This window comes from Xiphophorus maculatus, chromosome 12, assembly GCF_002775205.1.
Source record: "Xiphophorus maculatus strain JP 163 A chromosome 12, X_maculatus-5.0-male, whole genome shotgun sequence".
NCBI classification, from domain to species: Eukaryota; Metazoa; Chordata; class Actinopteri; order Cyprinodontiformes; family Poeciliidae; genus Xiphophorus; species Xiphophorus maculatus.
The window spans coordinates 1,872,532-1,892,836 of NC_036454.1; the positions used below are offsets into that span (position 1 = coordinate 1,872,532).

General features: G+C 42.9%; 3 protein-coding genes across 3 annotated transcripts; 1 reads left to right on the forward strand and 2 right to left on the reverse strand.

Moving 5' to 3' along the window:
* Positions 1-4,580: 4,580 nt before the first annotated feature.
* On the reverse strand, positions 4,581-7,012 carry sdhaf1 (succinate dehydrogenase complex assembly factor 1). Its single transcript, XM_005809713.2, has 2 exons — positions 6,741-7,012; positions 4,581-5,716 (listed from the first exon to the last, which is right to left on the reverse strand). The coding sequence occupies exon 2, from the start codon at positions 5,516-5,518 to the stop codon at positions 5,270-5,272; it is 249 nt and encodes an 82-aa protein (XP_005809770.1). The 5' UTR covers positions 5,519-5,716; positions 6,741-7,012; the 3' UTR covers positions 4,581-5,269.
* Positions 7,013-7,038: 26 nt separating this feature from the next.
* On the forward strand, positions 7,039-11,726 carry nudt18 (nudix hydrolase 18). The gene is made up of 7 exons (XM_023343102.1): positions 7,039-7,118; positions 9,140-9,312; positions 9,619-9,729; positions 9,792-9,894; positions 9,979-10,102; positions 10,309-10,433; positions 10,504-11,726. Exons 1-7 carry the CDS (start codon positions 7,094-7,096, stop codon positions 10,884-10,886), a joined length of 1,044 nt encoding a protein of 347 aa, XP_023198870.1. The 5' UTR covers positions 7,039-7,093; the 3' UTR covers positions 10,887-11,726.
* Positions 11,727-12,291: 565 nt separating this feature from the next.
* Positions 12,292-20,305, reverse strand: fam240a (family with sequence similarity 240 member A). The gene is made up of 4 exons (XM_023344127.1): positions 20,195-20,305; positions 19,980-20,030; positions 16,761-16,882; positions 12,292-12,504 (listed from the first exon to the last, which is right to left on the reverse strand). Exons 3-4 carry the CDS (start codon positions 16,880-16,882, stop codon positions 12,393-12,395), a joined length of 234 nt encoding a protein of 77 aa, XP_023199895.1. The 5' UTR covers positions 19,980-20,030; positions 20,195-20,305; the 3' UTR covers positions 12,292-12,392.

The window sequence follows — 20,305 nt, forward strand, 5'->3', positions numbered from 1 at the left end:
TTGCACATTCAGCCCCCCAAAAGATTAAGTTCTGCCAAAATAATACATAAAATCCACAGGACAAAATAAAGTATAATTCCTGAGCCATTTTCTAATAGTAAAAAAACATTTTCATTCAAACACTTTCCATTTGCTTCTAATATCGTCACAGATAATACAGTTTTCAAATACATTCATCCTTTAATAGTTTTTAAATGAGATAATACAATCTTCAGTAAACATGGTATTAATACTTAGAAGTTAAATGTTACGGGGTTTCAATCTTCTATTTTGCATTAGTTTTACACCATCGCAGATGCTGGCCTCCAGCAGTTCTCCCCAACTGCCTGCAAGAATGTTAATTTATGCTTCTGTGTTCTGGCCGGGCTGCGCCCCATTTAGTGATCTGCATTCTAACCCCTGTCTGTCCGGTTTAAAACAAGAGTATCAAACCTACCCTTTTACACATGCATAAAATTAACTGCATTAAGCACCAAAATCAATAATTTTCCTCGACAAGGTCCAAATGGCGTCTTTGATGGTGGCGAGGGTGAGCCACATCTCAGCGAAGTCTTTTTTAGTCATTTTCTGCTGGCTCACCCCGTACAGCACTAACTGTACATGGAGGACCTCCCTTGCTGGCAAGTATGGGAATTGCAAGGAGCCGGCCTTCGCCCACAGGTCCACAGCAGCGCTGCACTCCCACAGCAGGGGCCTCACCGACTCCGGCGCGCCACAACCGGGTCGGGGGCAGATGGACGTTGCAGACATGCCGCGGGAGCATAACGGCTCTGACCGGCAGGATCCCATGAGCCACCATCCATGACATCCTGGAGTCTGTTTGGAAGGACGGGATGGCTCACGTTGCGCCAAACGGTGGAGGCGTCTCCATACAGGAGGCCGCGCACTGGAGTCACTGGTTCCCGGTCCTGCACAACAGGGACAATAAAACGATTAGTTAAAATCTTGTTCTCCTCTCCTTCCAGTCCAAAATGTTCTAAAAATTTCCGAATAAAAGCATATATAAGAGAAAGGTTAAAACCTACTGGGGTTCTAAAATCTCTTATTTTTAATTTTCTGTATCTTTTTCTGTCTAAAAAGTCATACCTGTCTTGTTTGTCATTAAAGCCATAAATATTTAAGAGGTTAAAATCCTGTCCGTTAAAAGTCAGATTTGCTAAAAGTGCTCGTCCCTCTCTCACCACGGTGCTCCCCTCCACCAAGATGTGCGGGTTGTTTATTAAAATGGCCACGCCGTCATTTTTATTTTCGTTGAAGCCGCTCCATATAGACGGCCGTGGCCACAAGTCCTGCCACCGGGTGTAAGTCTTTAAAAACGGGAGTGAACATTCTGGTAGTAAAAACACATCTGACTGTACGGAGCTTAAAAAGGATAAAACACTCTGGGCTCTAACTCGCGACTTCACACTTCTAACATTGATGGTTGAGAAGGTGAGAGTCATGAGTCGCTGCGGAAGGTGGCGCTGCTGAGCCTCTGTGTGTCAATCAAAGCGAAGAAGAAGACAAAAAGTAAACAGGAAGCGCTATTTCGCAGCAGATTTTCTCCTTGTTTTTTGTGGTTTTTCTGTCAAACTGTGATTTTTAGCCGTAGTCAACAACTTCTCATGCAACTATCAGGTTTTATTTGGTCATAAATCATCAGATTTATCGGTCCGCTACGCCGCCATGTTCGGTTCTGGAGGAGAGATGAGCAACGCGCAGCTTTTCCAGCAGGTCAGAATATTAATAACCTTTAAAACTTGATATGTTTATTTCATTACGTTATTCAGAAGCTAAGATCTATACTGAATAATTTTTCTCATATTTGGTGGAAATATCATTTATAACGTTTGTTTTATTTTTAGAGTAGTCCATGTTCTACTTGAATTGTCAATATTTCTTACAAAAAAGATTACTAACCATATAAATATTATTTAATATTCTATTTTAACTATTTATCTAAGACATATTCATCTGTATTAAACTATAAAAGGGAAAATAATCATATAAACAAACCATTTCATACCCAGGAGTTCAACCATTGTGGTAAGATTTATTTCTCTTCGTTTTTATAGATTACAGACAAAAGCAAAAACAAATATTTGACTTAAAACTTTAATAATTCTTCATTATGTTATCAAGACTTTATATTTCTTCCCATTTCCATCAGTTTTGGTTCCATCTGTGTTTGGGTCAGTTAGCCTTTTCTAAAAATCGGTGACCTTTGACCCGTTAAAGAGTCCAGTGTGATTCCAGGTTCAGGGTCGGTTTGGATCGGTCGGAACCAACATACAAGGTCTTCCAGACTCAGGTGTAATGTTTGTGTGTGGGCTGCAGGTGGCGCTGCTGCGCTGGCTGTCCTCGCAGTCTGAGGCCGACCGGAAGCTGCTGGCAGCGGTGACGGGGATCCAGGTGGGCCGCGAGCTGCTGAACCGGATCACTGGCCAGGACCAGGTGGACGCTTACAAGGTGTGCGTCCGGCTGCAGGAAGCTGCTGAGGTGAGATGTTTCCAGAACAAACAGCGGTCCTGATCCTGGTTCTGGTTCTATTCAGAGGGAATGCATCCTGAGCATCGCGGGTTTCCTTCAGAAGAACCCGCGGGCCTCGCAGGCCCAGATCAACGCCGAGGTGGAGAAGAACGTTCTTCTGTTCGCAGCGCGGGTCAAAGCCCTGGAATCCGCTCCCTTACTCTGACTGGAGGGGAATTTTTCACACCCAGAGTTCAAACTACATCCTTTCTGAGCTGAACCTCAAGGCCTTTCACAATAAAAGCTTCATTTGTGTCGCCTTTTTTTTAATTCTTTAAATCTTAAAACATTTTTATCTTTTACTCTAAATCAAGAAATAAACAGAAACTGTTCTTTAATAACTGGGTTTATTTTGTTTGTGTTTTCCAACATCGTTTTGTATCAATAAGACAACCGAGTTTCATTGACAAACTTCAGTTCATCTTCTAAATCATTCTCAGCAGGAGTTTTGCAATCTTCTTTATTCTGCTCTCTAGTTAGAACAGTGAGAACTGTGATTATATGCCAATCCACCTGGGGGCACTGTCACTGTCAGTAGCTCAAGTTATGGGGTTTGTACTCTTTATGTTACGTGTTTCTGTGACGATCATGGTGGAATAAAGTTCACCCAAAACAGAAGTTATTTTTACTAAGCTCAGGCAGTCGGTTTGTTTCAGTCTTTAGTGTAAAACTCAAAATGAATCCATGAAGAATCTGAACACCAAGTTATAGAGACACTTTTACAAGTTTGTGTTGAATATGTGAGCTGATCATGTAGCGTGGCTTTTATTTCTTACGGAGCCCTCTAGGGGACATGGGGATTTTTTTTTTCTTTTGCGTTCCCTCGCAAAACTTTTGCGTTCCCTCGCAACACTGTACTGGTCAGTTATGCAGCATAATTATATACTGTAAGCCTTTCCTACGGTGGGCGCCGTACTTTATGCTTTAATATAAGGTTATGTGAGGTATTTCCATGAATTTTAGTATCTTTTTGTGAAATATCTGAAGTTTTATATCTTTCCTTAGGATAGAAAGGCACCACAAACCTACGATATAAACAGAAACTTTCCGTAAGTAGGAAAGAAATAAAAACACATTATAATTTGGACTATTTCTGAGTTATTATCGCGGGTAATAAATCATCTGACAGTTTTGATTGTGTCTCTGTTGTGTTCGTAGTCTGAATGGTTTAAAGAGCTGCTTTCAGTGCCGCTCCGTCTTAGCCTTAACAGACATAAACATGCAGTAATAAATGAATCGATTTTCAATCAGTTTTTTGCACCAAACAGCTAATAATAATAAACAAGTTTTCACTGAGGCTCTGTAAGAACCATATGAATGAAATAAGTAATTATTGATATGACAGGAGCAGCGGCTTTGACACTTAGGTGTGTCGACGTGGGAGTGACGTCACCAGGTATGAATGGGAAGGATACTGGCTTTGTGTGTATTAGGAAGCGGTGAGCGGGGCGGTCAGTCCTGGCAAAGTTTGGAGCCTGATCATCAAAATGGAATTAATCGATAATTGTGACAGAACAAAGAAAAGGTTTGGAGTTGATTGATAGACAGATGAGATTCCCCGAGTTAACCCAGTGCGGCCCTTTACCATCATTAGTTTGTCGTGTTTTTAATAATAAAAACTTGTTAACAGTAAAAACTGCTTGGTGCAAAACACTGATTGAAAATCGATTTATTTACTGCATGTTTATGTCTGTTAAGGCTGAGATGGAGCTTCACTGAAAGCAGCTCTTTAAACCATTCAGACTAGAACAACAGAGACACAATCAAAACTGTCAGATGATTTATTAACCGCGATAATAACTCAGAAATAGTCCAAATTATAATGTGTTTTTATTTCTTTCCTACTTACGGAAAGTTTCTGTTTATATCGTAGGTTTGTGGTGCCTTTCTATCCTAAGGAAAGATATAAAACTTCAGATATTTCACAAAAAGATACTAAAATTCATGGAAATACCTCACATAACCTTATATTAAAGCATAAAGTACGGCGCCCACCGTAGGAAAGGCTTACAGTATTCAGTTATGCTGCATAACTGACCAGTACAGTGTTGCGAGGGAACGCAAAAGGTTTTGCGAGGTAACGCAAAAGTTTTGCGAGGGAACGCAAAAGAAAAAAAAAATCCCCATGTCCCCTAGAGGGCTCCGTAATTTCTGACGTACACGTCTGTTCTTCAATTGTTGGATTTCAGTTTTAAATTTTAATAATTATGTTTAGTGGGGATTTTATTTTTCTCTCAATAAATTATAATTTAATAAACATTAATTATCAATATTTTATTATACAGAGAATGAAACTGAAATCGCAGAGCTCCATCCCATAAATCTGGAGATATTAGCAGATGAGAAACTCAGTTATTTCATATCTAAGCTGATTTCAGATTCTCAGAAATTTTACTGGTTAGATATCATCAGAATCAGAACCAAAAAAGCTGCTGATGGTTCTGATGAGTCTGTTCCAACAGAATCAAGTTTTTTTTCTCATTTTTATCTTCTGTTATAATAAATCAGACGATGAAGTGACTGGATGTGATGCTGACTCGGCATGCAGGAGGAACCAGAACCTTGGACCTTCCAGAACCAGAATCTGACGGATCTGCTGCTGGTTAAATGTTTTACTGAGTAACAGAGAAAAGTTTATTTTATAGTAGCAGGTTTCATGTTGTGTGCAGGTTCTGGTCCAGTCAGTGAGGTATGCATTAGATGCTTCTGGTGGTTCTGCTGGTCCGGTTGGTGGTTCTGCTGGTTCTGTTGGTTCTGCTGGTCAGCCAGGCTCGCTGCCTCTGGAGAAGGAACCCAGCTGCTTGGTGTTGGCGTCCCTGAGCTGCTGCAGCTGCCGCTGGCCGCGGCGGTACAGATACTCGATGTGCATCACGTCCGTCTTCTTGATGCGCGCGTTCTCCCGGAACTCGTCCCGTATTCTGGGCAGGAAACCCGGTTTGTCCTTCCCGGCCCGCAGGAAGTGGCGGTACAGAGCTAGGACCTGCTTCTGCAGCTTGCTGTGCCGCGACATGGCCCGGTTCTGGAGACAGTTCCGATCAGAGAGACACCGAACACATCCTGGACCTGGATCAGAGCTCCCAGCCAATCACAGAGCTCCAAGGTCCCTAAACGCTCTGTATCCGTATCTGCACCGCTCTGGTTCTGGACCATGAACGCAGCACCACTCTGGTTCTGGACCATGAACGCAGCACCGCTCTGGTTCTGGAAGCTTTGTCAGGAAAACAAGAAGAAGAGATGAATTATTAAAAATGTGATGTGATAATTTCATTTCAGTTTTCAGCTCTTTAAATACAGGATATAATTTACAGAGTGACAAAGAATTGTCTTCTGTGTAGGATTTATTTACATAATGACACTGTATCCTAAAATAAGTGGGCACATTTTAGTTCACGCTGTGTTTGAGTCGGTGTTCTTGTTGCCAGTTTGTTGAGTAAAGGTCACTTACTGACCTCTATGGGCCAATATTGTTATTTTAGATAATTTACCCAAGTTTGTTTGTTGGATTAAACGATAAATAAAACAAGTATTTTGGACTCATGACTGTCCTTTTACTGCTCTGTCCATCAACATAACATAATCATGCAGAAATGATCAGTGGATGTTGGACTGAACACAACATGGATGGATGGACGGTTGGATGGACAGTTGGATGATGCTGAGCCAGACTTTAGAAAGGCCTTACGGTATCAGCAGCCCAGTCCTCTGACTTCAGTTATATGCTGAACATATTTTACAAACATTGCACCTCATATTAAAGTCACAGGTTTATTTCGCATGTGTGTTCATTTTAAATTAAAATATTGTTAGCTTTTTATTAATTGAAACAACATTCAAATATTTGAACATGAAAAATATGAAGTCATCTGCCAGATGTTTTAACTAACTACCCATTTTTACCAGCAGATCAAACTTCTGTAGAATAATAATTTTTGTTGCTTTTTGGGGGGCTAGTGGAGGCACCAAAACTGTCTCCAGCCCAGGGCCCTGATTCTTCTAAGTCTGGCACTGGTTAGCTGGACTCTTTCACAGCTTCACCTGGTCCTACTAATATGACTAAACTTAGAGAATAAAAACTTTAGCATTTTTTTCATCTTTAAAATCCCACAGAAATGATAATCAGATAGAAACAGATGTTCAGGTGACTCTTAAAGAAACATTTAATCGAATAACACACAATAAAACAATAAAATGCGCCTGAACGATAATGAAATATGAAGCTGCTTTAAACTCACGTGCTTAATGAAGATGTTCCGATTAAAGCCAGTTAATATTTGTCCGTTAAAGGTAATAAACCTTAGATTTAGAAGCGGCTAGCTGCTGCTAGCTTCCTCTGTGACCTGTTTCTGCGTTACAACACAGGATCTTAGCGAAAAAACTACAAAACACGTGACTTCCGGTGGCACCTTTAAAACAAACTCAGGATTCAAAAATTCATTACAAATCACTAAACAGAATCGAAACATCCGGTTTTTCATTAATGCAATGAAATTTAAAAAAGAAACAAAAACAATTTGAGTGAAACGTAATGTCAGACCGGAACCGGAAACAGGGTTCGTTTCCGGTTCGACTTCGAATGAAGCAGTGAATGGAGCGGAGCCGAATACAAACAGGTCTGTGGTTTAATCCGTTTAGTGTTTCTGATAGGCGCCCGTAAAACCCGCCCGTGTTGCCATGGTAACGGCAAGTTACCGGTTTGGTTTCTGGTACCTTTTGGCATATTGAGAAGGACTTGAGAAGGGGCGGGGACGGACCACAGTCAGTCTCATACCTAATTTGGAAATGGGACATTGCACTCCGGAAGTGAAGGGGGCGCTATTTCCTATATTATCCGCGGTTTCTCGTTTTTATTTTCTTTTGAAATCTGTGATACACCTTCACCTTTAGGAAGAAGTTTCACTCTCAGCATGTGTTTGAACTTCTCTCAAATTTAACTGAGCAAAAGTCAGTAACAAACAAATGAATTAGGTCAGAAGAATAACAACCAGGGTTGTTAAACAGATTCACATTTTTGTTTTTATGGTGCCATGTACAGTATATTATTCTGAGACTTTTTGTTGGTAGAGTCTTATATATAGGAAAAAATAAGATGAAACTATTTAGTCTGTTACTTGGAAATTTTCCTTCGACTCTAAAACGATAAATCATATTCATAGAATCACATTATCAACAATTTGTGAATAGAGCAAAATACTTAGCAAGCTATAGGTAAATGTTATCATTTAGTTTGGTTAAGAAAAATTATTGCACTGTCAATAAATGATTTCTAATAGATGTTATATTTGCCAGAGGACAATAGTAACATCTTCATGAGCTCAAAGGTTCAAACTGATGAATAAAGAGGATGGATTTCTCTGCTGAAATATTCCTGCCATCTTTCATGTTCTTTCAGCAAACAGTTGAGACAGAGTTGTTTTTGGTTTCACCACCATTTACCTGCTGTTTTACCTGCCATAGAAAATATTCTTAAAAGATTGTCTGTTAGTCTGCAGCTCATGTGACCAAACCAGCCGAGGAGATAAAAAGTTAAAACTTGAGTTAAAATGTTGTTTTAACTTGAGTTAAGACTCAAGTTAGGACGTTAAGTTTTAACATTTTAACTAGAGGTTATACACAACCTCTAGTCGGGTAACCCAAAGATCACTGGGTCTCTTTAAAAGACAGAGTCTCTCAGAATAGTTCTTAAAAATATAGCCAGAGTTTTCAGCAAGGTTGAGCTGACTGTCCAGGAACGACCCGAGGAATTTAATATTTACCACAGTTTCAACAGGTTGGTCATCAAGTGAAACTGGAATCACTTTCAGGTTTTGTTTATGTCATTTAATTAGCTCTACTTCCTAAAGGAAATGAAAAGGTATCTTCTTTAGTGAGGGAATTTATCTTTTACTGTTCCAGTAATGCCAGAATTATTAATAAATAATAAAGACGTTGTGCTATTCTGATTTAGTAACGTAATTAGATTAGTTGTGTTACCACCCCACGCCACTAGAGGCAGTATCAGGCCCCAAAAGATTCAACTAAGGAGCAGATTTAGAAGTTCACAGAAAGCTTCAGAATTTGTTAAAAACTGTGAGCTGAACTGAAGTAAATAAAAGAGAGAAGTTCAAATTCATGCTGAGAGAGAAAATTTCAAAAGGAAAATAAAAACGGGGTAATATAGGAAATAGCGCCCCCTTCTCTTCCGGAGTGCAATGGTCCCATTTCCAAATAAGGTCTGAAACTGACAGTGGTCCGTCCCGCCCTTCCTGTTTGCTGCAGTGAGGTGAACGTGGGCATCTTGGGTCGATTAAAGGGCTGTTTCACCATTTCTAAAGGTTGAAGGATTTTACTTTAACATCCAGAACACCGAGATCAGACAGAACCGGGCCAGAACTGAACCCCCGGACCTCTGGGTTTCTGTTTCTGACTGAAGAGACTTGCATCAACATGGCAGAATATTATGACCTCTGACTGTTGGGGGTTGGAGGGTTTCAGTCATCAACAGATCATCTTGACCTCTAACTGGGTCAGAACCTCTCCAGAACTGCAGCTCATAACGGTTTTCAATGAGAATGGTCCAGTGGAGGGGTCAAAGGTCACAGAGGTTCAGTGAGGCAGACCCAGTAGAACTCCTGGTGGTTCTGTGTTCCTGCAGGCATGGAGATGACGGCGAAGGAGCGGCGGCAGGTGGAGGAGCAAGTGGAGCAGCTGCTGAGCGGCCAGGGGTCAGAGGTCACTCTGTGTGACCTGGGTCTGGAGCTGAGCAAGCCAGCGACTCTGAGGAAGAACGTCACCTACATCGTCTGCGGCATCATTTTCAACGAGCAGGTGAGCAGGACCGACCCAAAAACCAAGATGGCGGCACCGGAAGCTTCATCCAGCTGCTAGCATTAGCATCATTGGTGGTTAGCAGTGCTGTTTAAGTGTTGCTTTTTATTTTAAATATTTCAAAGTAACATCAGCTAATAAACACTGAATTCACATTAAACACCAAATTTAATAACTTATATTTCCCCAGGAGAGAAGAGTTTAACCTGTTATGAATAACAGAAATCTTTTCTCCAGGACTAAAAGCTTTTAGTTTGTTTCATTCAGTGTTATTTCTATTTTTATATAATATTTATATTTATGCAGGAGGAGGTGCTGATGGTGCAGGAGGCGAAGCCCGACTGCTACAAGCAGTGGTACCTCCCAGCGGGGCGGGTGGAGGTGGGGGAGAGCCTGGAGGAGGCGCTGCGGAGGGAGGTGAGTCCAGCCTGTCACCGTGGTAACGGGAGCTCAGGTCACCTGATCCCGTCGCTCTGCAGGTGAAGGAGGAGGCGGGCTTCGACTGCCAGCCAATCACGTTGCTGCTGATCCAGGAACAGGGACCGCAGTGGATCCGCTTCATCTTCCTGGCCCGCATCACAGGTCAGAGGTCACGGCCGCTCCGACAAGGAGGGAGGGGTCGGGGTCAGGTGGGCGGAGCCTGAAGGTGTGCTTCCTGTCTGTCAGGAGGAAGCCTGAAGACTCTGGCGGCGGCGGACCAGGAGTCTCTGCAGGCGTCCTGGTGGGACCGACAGTCCAGCCTGTCCCTCAGGGGGCGGGACATCCTGCGCCTCATCGACTACGGACTCAGGTCAGAACCAAATGCTCCGACCAGAACCAGAACCACAGTGACTACCTGGAGAGGTCAAAGGTCAGGTTCTGGTCCGGTTTGCATCCTGTGGATGGGCCAAAAGTATTTATACGGATCAGTAACCAGAACATTCTGTTGGTGTGAAACATTTGATCCAGATTAAATCAGGTCTGAAGTGTGCTGACCTCTGACCCTGCTGCCTTCAGGTACCACAGGAGCCCCTGGCACGGCGCCTCGCTGCCTCTGGACCTGAGCTGCCGCCACATCGTCCAGCGGACGCTGCTGCTGTTCGTCGGAGCCGAGAAACGGGTCTGGATCCTGCTGGTCCAAGGTAATCGCTCTCTGCCGTCACCATGACAACCGGACGCCATGCTGTTACTCATCTCCGCCGCGCCCCACAGCCCCGACCCCCCACCTGCCCACAGCGGCGGCCCTGAAGACGCACGCCGTGACGTGGGCGGCCAACATGGCGGTGCAGGAGGCGCTGCCGGCGTCGTACTACGACCATGACGTCGCCACGCTGGGCGTCCTCAGCCTGCAGCACAACGGCCGGCAGCACGGCCGCACCGATGGCGTCTGCTTCAACACGCTGGCGGCGCTGGCGCCTGACCGGCCGCAGCGGGACGAGGACGGCCTGGCGGCGGAGCGGCCGGCGCCCGCCACGCCCCCGCCGGTGGAGAACCCGCGCTACGTCTGGATGGAGGTCCGGGCGCCGCCGCTGAGGGAGGAGCTGCTGAGGCAGAGCCAGAACCCGACCCTGCTCCCGATCCAAAGCCTGTACTGACAGGAAGTCACTGCCGCCGGGCTCTTATTGTGAAGGGAACGCCACTACGTTCAGCTTTTATTCTGAAATGTAATGATGACAGTCCGACCTGCCGGTTCAAACCCACCGGACCTTCAGAACCTGGTTTTAACAGAACCTGAACAGAACCGGGGCGAGTTTCAGAATAAAAGCCTTGAAAACGTCTCCAGCTGAATAAAAAGCCATAAAGACACTCCGGGTTCTGCAGGACAAACGGGTCGGAACGGTTCTGCTCAGCAGGAAAAACACACATGAGTACGGAGGCCTGAAGGGGACAAAATAAATCAAAACTAAAACTTCCTGTTTCAGCTCCTGTTTTACAACAGATTTAGTTTCTTAAACATTTTAAAGACACTCGCACTTTGATAAAAGTATCTTAAAATATGTAGCTTATGTTTGTTTGCACTGTTTCTTATTTCTGATATTAATGTTATTTTTATATTGTGTTTGTTTCACAGATGGAAACAATTCAGTTCAATCATTAATTACATTTACCATGAAATTAATAAAAGTTTAACTAATTGATTCACAGTGTAACTAAATTCAAAATCTTTTTACCAATAAACTGTCTAAATTATTGCATAAATTTTTATCTTTATGTTTCTGTGGAAGTTGTGACATTTTTGTGATAGTCAATAATTTCTCAGACTCTAAATTGTTTCATTGTGACTCTGCAGGCACAGCAACAATAAATTAATCATGCACACCATTAATTATGTACTTATTAAATTATTTAAACCTTATTTTAATTTTTATTCTTGGATGATTGTATATTTAGTTGCTTGTTTGCTGTCCTGTTTTATTTTTTGTTGGATGTTTGGATGTTGAGTCTGAAATAAAGTTTAATTTCTGTTTATTTAATTTAGTCTCTTTTTGCCTCCATATAACAACTAAGATAAATAATTTATTATAAAGTTTTACCAGGAGGGGCGCTGTGTTAGAGGTCGTAGTTTTACGGTTTGAAAGTTTAAAGTCTGAGTTTCAGAGTTGATCAGAACTTTATCTCGTTCTTGCCTGGATGACCTTTGACCCTTGGATCCAGTAATGCGTCCCAGCTGCTGTTCTCTGGGTTCCCCAGCAGGAGTCGCTGTTTCACAGGGATCCTACAGCCGTAGATAGGAAATAATTTGCTCGTTTGTTGTAGAAAATGTTGAGTTTATTGTCAGAAGTTTCTGCCTGGTTTTATGATCTGGATCGGCTGCTGAGGCTCGTTTGGATCCACCAGAACCTTTAATGAAAATAATGAGAGTGGCTCTTCAATCGGACCCAGACGGGTCAGAACCCGGATGTTCTGGCTGCACATCATCTTCATCATCATCATCATCATCATCTTAGTCCAGTTCTGCTGAATCAGCGTCACAGTAAAACCCAGAGGAACTCAAACAGCCATTGTTTCATTTCACAGCAGAACTAAATAATTTATTCAGAAACATTTTATGAATCTAAACACTGAAACTCGTCCGTCGCTCCTGCTGCCCTGTGATTGGCTCATGTCTGGTCAGCTGACTTCTCCGTCTTGGCCTTGCGGACGAAGCCGTCGTTGAGCTTCTTCAGGTGTTTGTTCCGGTTCTCCAGACGGACGACCCATTCCCCCCTCAGCCTGAAAACACACAACACCACCCGGTCAGGACGGCTGCTCAACATGCGGCACGCGGGCCGAACTGGGGCGTCCGGGACGGAGATGTGGGCCCCAGCAGGAGCCGCTCACATTCTGTTCTTGTTGCTGAGATCAGACATTTTCTTCTAGACCAGAAAATGTAAAATCAGTTGACTCTATCAAGGCTGAATTTTAATGTTTTGGATTTTCACAGACGTCTTTTTTTAGTTTATTTGTTTCATTAAAAAGTTTCTCAGTTTCTGGTGAGAAGGTTGAAAAAAAACAGAATAGAAATTTTCTACATTTTTAATTTTAAAAATCATAATTTTGGCCTGCGAGTGCTTGGATAACACCACTCTAGATGCATTTTTATCTGTTAGAATGTCCCAGTCAAAGTTCAGACCTAAATCTAAGGACAATCTAAAGCGTTATGCGTTGTTACAGTTCATATGCCGTTTTATGGTCAGAATATTCATGAGTGTAAAAAACAAACTCCTAGCGTAGCGCTATGCTAGTCCAATAACAAACGTGGCGTGCTGGAATGTCTGGTCACGTTTTTCTGTCCAATCAGAGGACTGTGCTGCGTGACTCCTGTAGCTCCGCCCCAAACGGACCAAACTGTGGTCCAATCTGGTCCATTTTTCATAACTTTGATCAGGAAATTTTCACAAAAACAATCAGGAAATCCTGGAGGGACTGACTGTCCTACGGAGAAGTCTCAAACATCCTGAACATCATCCCTGTTCTGTCCGCTTTAATCCAACTCCAGTCTGCCTAGTCAAAGTCCGGTCCGGTTGATGAGGTGTGAACGCTAATCGACCTCTGGTCCTCCAAACCTCGGTCTGGGTTCGGTTGAAGTGAACTCTGGTTCGGTTTGAATGTGAACGCCAAGCGGACCAGAGACCGCTGCAAACTGCTGCAGGAAGTGGACTGCAGTACAGGGCATTCTGGGTAAACATAATTGAAGCTAATGTGCTAGCCTAGCGCTAGCAGACTAAAGAGAAATCCTCCAACACTAAAATCTGACGCCTCCATCTTGTTTCCATCTGGTGAAGAAGGAAGTTGCTCTCAGTGTCTTCAGAGGTTTTTGTGTCGTTTCCTTCGGTGGTTTTTGGTGCAGCGCCCCCACAGGCCAGGAGGGGAACAGGTTGGTTTGACTCAGAACCACAGCAGCTGGAGGTGGAGCAGATGATGGAGTTCTGGTTCCAGTAGAACCGGGTCGACCGGACCATCAAGAGGAAACATTCTCAGAGATTTGTCAAGGCTCAGAGTCCGGTATGTTAACGAGTCGTCACAAAGACAGAGGAACAAATGTGAGAGCATGTCAGCAGGTTGGAGAACAAACACAAGTACAGACCTGTGTGTGTGTGTGTGTGTGTGTGTGTGTGTGTGTGTGTGTGGGTGTGTGTGTGTGTGTGTGTAAGCTGACTCTCTCTGTCAGCTGTCCTCACCATTTCTGTGCCGCCTTCCTGACGAGTTTTCCGGATTATTCCATTTGTTCTTTCAGCTGCTGATAATCCTGCTGACCTCGGCAGAGTCAGAACCACAGACGGAAACTCGCCCAGAACATCTTGACCCGAACGGGTCATTTATTCAGGAACGTGTGGACCACCTGAAGGAGTTCTTCCACCAACTGAGACCCAGTGCAGCCTGGTTCTGGTTCTGACCCGTTTCCATGGATGCATGCCTACAGCTCTGATTCTGTTTCAGCTGAACCTGAGGGTCACCAACCTTTAGCTCCAGGCTGACACCAGATATTTCAGAAAATCATCAAACCACATTTTTCACACTAATGTACGATTGTGAGTTTATTACAAATTTTCTGCAAAATGTTCAAAAACCCTGAGTTGAAGTTCTGCCAACTCCCTCCTGCAGGTGGCAGTGTTTCCCATTCCTCTGCTACTTCAAGTTTAGCTGATGTCAAGTTACAGTCCATGATCGATGAGAAGTGAAACAAAAAGTCGTATTTACCGTCAAATTTTAACGCAAGCAGAGCAGAGCAATCCGACATGAGAGGGAGGAAATTATCGTAAAAACAAAACGCAAATATTCCTAAAAACGCGCCACAAAATAAATGATTTTGGTTTAAAAAAACTATTGTGAACTATTGGAGGGATTGGTCTGTGTCATCGCTACTAGAAGGATTTTAATGTTGATGCAAAAAACAGAAAGATGAAAAACGTCATTTTCAGCTGCGAGCGACAGGAGCAAGCAAACGGATGGATGAAGCTAACTCCAACACGCAATCACAAAAAAATCCCAAACAACACAAAACCCAAACAAGCAGCAGGTTTTTCTGCCTCTGTGGTTTGATGAAATAAAGTCTTGTGAGTCGTTTTATCTTTGACGGCGTCTGGCTGAAAGCAGAGAGCCTGAAGCTGCGTCGGCCTCCTGACAACTTCGGCGTTTAAAGCTTCAAGAAACTGAATCTAAATCCATCCTGCTGGCTGTCGCTTTCCGTCACTCATCGCCTCGTCCTCCAGGCTCCGCCCACATCACACATAGCGCTCACAATTAGCCGGCGACCCGGTAACAGATACCCGGGGGATTAGGAGAAACACGGTATGATAGCAGGGGGATTAGGGGACGGGGTAATGGAGAGCAGGGGATTATGGGAGTCAGCAGAAACCCGTCCAGATGTTCCTCTGCTGGAAGCTCAATTCATTCACAGCAACCTGAAGGAAACCGCAGAGAAGACTCAGAACCTCCAGAGACACAGAGAGACGGTCACAAAGTCGGCCTTCCGTCCAGAGCACTGACGTCTCAGATGGAGAAACTCCTCCATGTTTTTCTGTAGGTTCCTGCAGCAGCAGCAATGTGAAACATGGTGGAGGCAGCATCATGCTGTGGGAAGCAGGTCAGGGTTCATGTGAAGATGGCTGAGTCAAAGCAGGACGAGCCTGGAGCGAACCTGGAGGTTTCAGTCAGAGCCAGGAAGTTAAAGTCTGGATGAACCGGTTCTGACCCGACAGGTCCGGTCGGGTCTGACCGGTCAGAACCTTCAGAACCTCTTCCACCTGAGGAATCAGTCGTTTGGTGCTGAATCTCTCCTTCCTGCCACCATGAGCGGCGCCTCATTCCTCTCTCCGCTCCCTGCCAGAACCGGTGACCCGGCCGGCGGTCCGGCTGATGTTTCCGCTCATTAGCGTCCGGCGCGGTGCGGCGGCCCTTTGAGGACCGGACTGTCTCCGGGGCCGCGGCTTGCTGAGAGACGGGATGTTTGTAATGAGCGGTTCTGTTTTTAGATGTGTCTATTTGTTATCTACGCTCACATGTCGGCCCAAACGCATTCATCCGCCGTGTCGTAAGCGGGTCCACACGCAGAGCGCAGGGTGAGGCTCAACACGCGGCGCCCGCACAGGTGAGGCGGCCGAGCCGGCAGCGCCCCGTGGTCACTCAGCATGGAGCTGGAAACCAGCAGTATGGAGCTAAATTAGGGCCATAAAGTTTGTTCAAAGGAAAAAAATGAAATGAAACTGACAAAACATTTCAAACTGAAATGTTTGAAACTACTTTTCAGGTTCAAACTTTTTTTTTCAGTTTGAAATCTTTTTTTCTTTTGAACAAATATTATGGTAGCAATTTAGCTCCGTACAACAGCAGCTCCATCTGAACCGGGCCGATTACAGATTAGAGATTAATCTGATTATAGGAATAAATTACGTCCCAGCTCAGATAGAAGGAAACAATCATATATAAGTTATTTCGTGACTTGAACATGATACTGAAAATAATGTATAATTCCTTAAATTCAGCTGCAGATTAGCAGGCAGAGACTTAATGAGGACAATCAGACATTAATGTTCGACTATATTTTATTAACGGTATAAAAACCTGCTGATACTGGATGTTGTTTAGGACATATATGGGGGTTTTAGCAGGAGTTTTAGTTACTCTGATCTGAACTGTTCAGATCCCGGTGGGAAAAGCCTGAAAACCCAAAATCAGAACCTTTTAACAGTTATTAAGGTCTTCAGAACCAGCGGACCAGAGTTACCAGAACCAGAACTAAACGATTTGAGGGGCATTTAGTTCCTACGCTCCTCAGATCTGCAACAAACTGCCTGAAAACCTGAACAGTTCCGAACCCGCTGGTTCTGGAAACATCTATCACTATCCGTATGTTTGGCTAACTGAACGTTAGGCTAACTGGATGTTAGGCTAACTGAATGTTTAGCTAACTGTATGTTTGGCTAACTGAATGTTAGGCTAACTGAATGTTTGTGTCTGCTGTGATAAAGAGACGAGGTCTTACTGACTTTTTCAGGGCGCTCTTGTTCATCCTGTTCTCTTCGCTCTCAGCATGCTGGTTATCGGCGCTGATCCGGTTCTCCCAGAACGACTTGATGTACAGACGGTCGTGGATCAGAGCCAAGTTCATCTGCAACAAAACAAAACCAACAACAGTGGTTCAGCAAAACGCCTCCATCAGAAGGAACTGGTACCAAACCACAGAACCTAAAAGATTCTGTTCCCCAGTTTAAAGGGTCGGCTAGCTGTACTGGTCCGTCGTGGTGAAGAGAGAGCTGAGCCAAAAAGCGAAGCTCTCGATTTACCGGTCGATCTACGTTCCCACCCTCATCTATGGTCATGAGCTTTGGGTCATGACCGAAAGAACGAGATCGCGGATACAAGCGGCTGAAATGGGTTTCCTCCGTAGGGTGGCTGGGCTCTCCCTTAGAGATAGGGTGAGAAGCTCAGTCATCTGGGAGGGACTCAGAGTAGAGCCGCTGCTCCTTCACATCGAGAGGAGCCAGTTGAGGCTCGGGCATCTGGTCAGGATGCCTCCTGGACGCCTCCCTGGTGAGGTGTTCCGGGCACGTCCCACCGGGAGGAGGCCCCGGGGAAGACCCAGGACACGCTGGAGGGACTATGTCTCTCGGCTGGCCTGGGAACGCCTCGGGATTCCCCCGGAAGAGCTAGAAGAAGTGGCCGGGGAGAGGGAAGTCTGGGCCTCCCTTCTGAAGCTGCTACCCCCGCGACCCGACCCCGGATAAGCGGAAGAAGATGGATGGATGGATGGATGGATGGATGGATGGATGGATGGATGGATGGATGGCTGACTCAACAGAGCTAAACCAGCTAAAAACAGGAGCTGTAAGCTAACTGAGGCGTCACTGTTCAGTTGCTGTTTCAGTTGAAGCTATAACTGTGAGCACTAAATTTAAAGGTCACACTGTTGTATCTAAGTTTTGGTCTCTTATTTTGACATATGACAGGAAGTAGTTGGGTTGTTGTCTCCTTATGATAAAGACAATAACAGCGCTCTGGTACCAAAGAGAGGCTTCCTTAAACTTTAAACTGTCCTGGAAATGGTCACAGATTAACAGATAAGATGGAAACTTCCTGTTAGCATTGTGAGGCTAGCATGAATGGCTAACCATTAGCCATTACAGACACTAAAGGTAGAGTCCTACTGAGGCTAGAGACCTAATGGTGCATTCAATTTTTCTCTGAAGTTGTAACTCGAAGCTGTGACTGATGTAGGAAACATCGTTCCTGTTAACATATTTGGAGAAGTTTGGATTCCAACATGGCGACGCCCAGGTAGCCATTATTCGCAATACGTCTTACGAAACTTTACTTTCCATGAACAAACATCACTTTTAATCTGGTCAGGGTAGAGTTGCAGGCGCTACACATAATGCTGACTTTAGACTGACTTTTATTTTGTAAATTAAGAATATTTTCATTGCTGCTTCCTACTGTTGATGCGAGGAGCAGCTATATTGTTTCTCGTAGTCGGCCTTATGAAATATTCTCCAGTCCCAGCTGATTTTTACGACTGGGAAGTCGTAATTTCTGAATTCTCACTGCAAATGAAACGCACCATTTGTGGTTGTATCTATTTTTAAATCTCTTATTTTGACATAAGACAGGAAGTAGTTCTTGAGTTATCGGGTTCTGAAAAAGGCAACGACAGCGCTCAGTTATTACAGAGAGGTTTCATCAAATCTCAAACTGTTCAGGAAATCAGTGGAGAAAAGAAATATAGACAGATTACCAGACAAACGTCCTGTTAGCACTGTGAGGCTAGCATGACTATTAGCCACTACCGAGACTGCAGCTGGCATCCTACAGAGGTTAAAGGGCAAATCCACCATTGTGACAGGATTTGACCGTCCCTGGTTCCAGATCACTGAGATTCATAAAATCTTTGTTTTTACTGAGAAAATAAACAAAACGGATCCATTTCTGTGTTTTTCAAACATAAAATCCATCTTAGATTAGGATCAGACCTGGGATTAGTTCAGATTTGTCCAAAATACATTAACCAAAACTTCAGAGTAAAGTTATAATCACAATAATAATTTAACTCATTTGTTCGTTTCATTAAAAGGTTTTTAATATTTATCGTGGAACAAGCACGTAAATCCACAAAAAATGCTGCTGAACTTATTTCTGTAGTTTTTTTTAGTGATCATTTCTGGAAACTTTCAACTGGTCCTAAAATATTTGGCCTCCATTATGAGTGAAATCTGTTCTTTCAGGCTCCTTAAAATCCAGCTTCTTGGTTTTTATTCAAACAAAAATAATTGATTCTTAGTTTTCTCCCAAATATGAATAATATTTAATCATCTTTAGTTCAGTATGGAGGCCTCGCTTTGGACCCAATAACAAGTAAAACAAGAAAAACTGTTCATGTGTTGAGTTTCCTGGTGAAAAGCAGAAGCTTAATAAAGTTTATTGTTTAATAAAGTTTATGTTTAATAATGTTTAATAAAGTTTATGTTTAATAAAGTTTATGTTTAATAATGTTTAATAAAGTTTATGTTTAATAAAGTTTATGTTTAATAATGTTTAATAAAGTTTATGTTTAATAAAGTTTATGTTTAATAAAGTTTAATAAAGTTTATGTTTAATAAAGTTTAATAAAGTTTATGTTTAATAAAGTTTATGTTTAATAATGTTTAATAAAGTTTATGTTTAATAAAGTTTATGTTTAATAATGTTTAATAAAGTTTATGTTTAATAAAGTTTAATAAAGTTTATGTTTAATAAAGTTTACTGTTTAATAAAGTTTATGTTTAATAATGTTTAATAAAGTTTATGTTTAATAAAGTTTAATAAAGTTTATGTTTAATAAAGTTTACTGTCGGGTTTTATGTGCTGATCAGCCGCCTGGGAAACGTTTTGGACCACAAGAATCATGTTGGTCATAAACGGATCAAATAAAATTTAAATTTAAAGAGCGACTCGTATAAATTCAGTTACAAAATAAACATGGAGCGGCCAAACCAACCTCAGGACTGAAAGTGCAATTCTATAAAATATAATTTCTGTTTCTCTAAACTTACATCTGAACACATTTTGATTCTTTTCTCCCTTTTCATTTTAAACTCATCAGATCTGAAGCTGATTTGATGAGCTCAGCTCATCAAAAGTGAATAATTATTATTAATAATTATTAACACATTATTCATAATGTGTTAATAATAATACATTATTTTAGTTATTCAATAAAACATCAGCTGTACCTGTAGGGGAAATAAGCAGATCTGTTTCTGATTCCCAATTCGTCCACAGCTCTGCAGCAGGAAGAGAGAAAAACAGGTTAAATCCAGAAATCCTCAGTTTATTTATTAAAATACTTTTATTTGCTGAGTTAATCTAAATAATAACCTAAAAAAGGCTGAATGAAGTCACTGAAGCAGATATTTGATCTTATTTAGGAGGAGGATAAGCCACTGACCTTCAGGAGAGCCCCAGCTGAGTGTCCGTCCGTCCCTCACAGTGAGTGATGTCAGTCTGTCCGTACGTCCTAGCCAAAGCCCGGAACCACGCCCCCAGCAGCAGGACGCCT

Bases quoted from the DNA above. Each gene is read 5' to 3' on its own strand.
- nudt18 (XM_023343102.1), top strand. From the start codon at position 7,094: ATGGAGCGGAGCCGAATACAAACAG. The intron at 7,119-9,139 runs GTCTGTGGTTTA...GTGTTCCTGCAG, and splicing joins GCGGAGCCGAATACAAACAG to GCATGGAGATGACGGCGAAG. The intron at 9,313-9,618 runs GTGAGCAGGACC...ATATTTATGCAG, and splicing joins GCATCATTTTCAACGAGCAG to GAGGAGGTGCTGATGGTGCA.
- sdhaf1 (XM_005809713.2), bottom strand. From the start codon at position 5,518: ATGTCGCGGCACAGCAAGCTGCAGAAGCAGGTCCTAGCTCTGTACCGC.
- fam240a (XM_023344127.1), bottom strand. From the start codon at position 16,882: ATGAACTTGGCTCTGATCCACGACCGTCTGTACATCAAGTCGTTCTGG. The intron at 12,505-16,760 runs GTCAGTAAGACC...GTGTGTTTTCAG, and splicing joins AACAAGAGCGCCCTGAAAAA to GCTGAGGGGGGAATGGGTCG.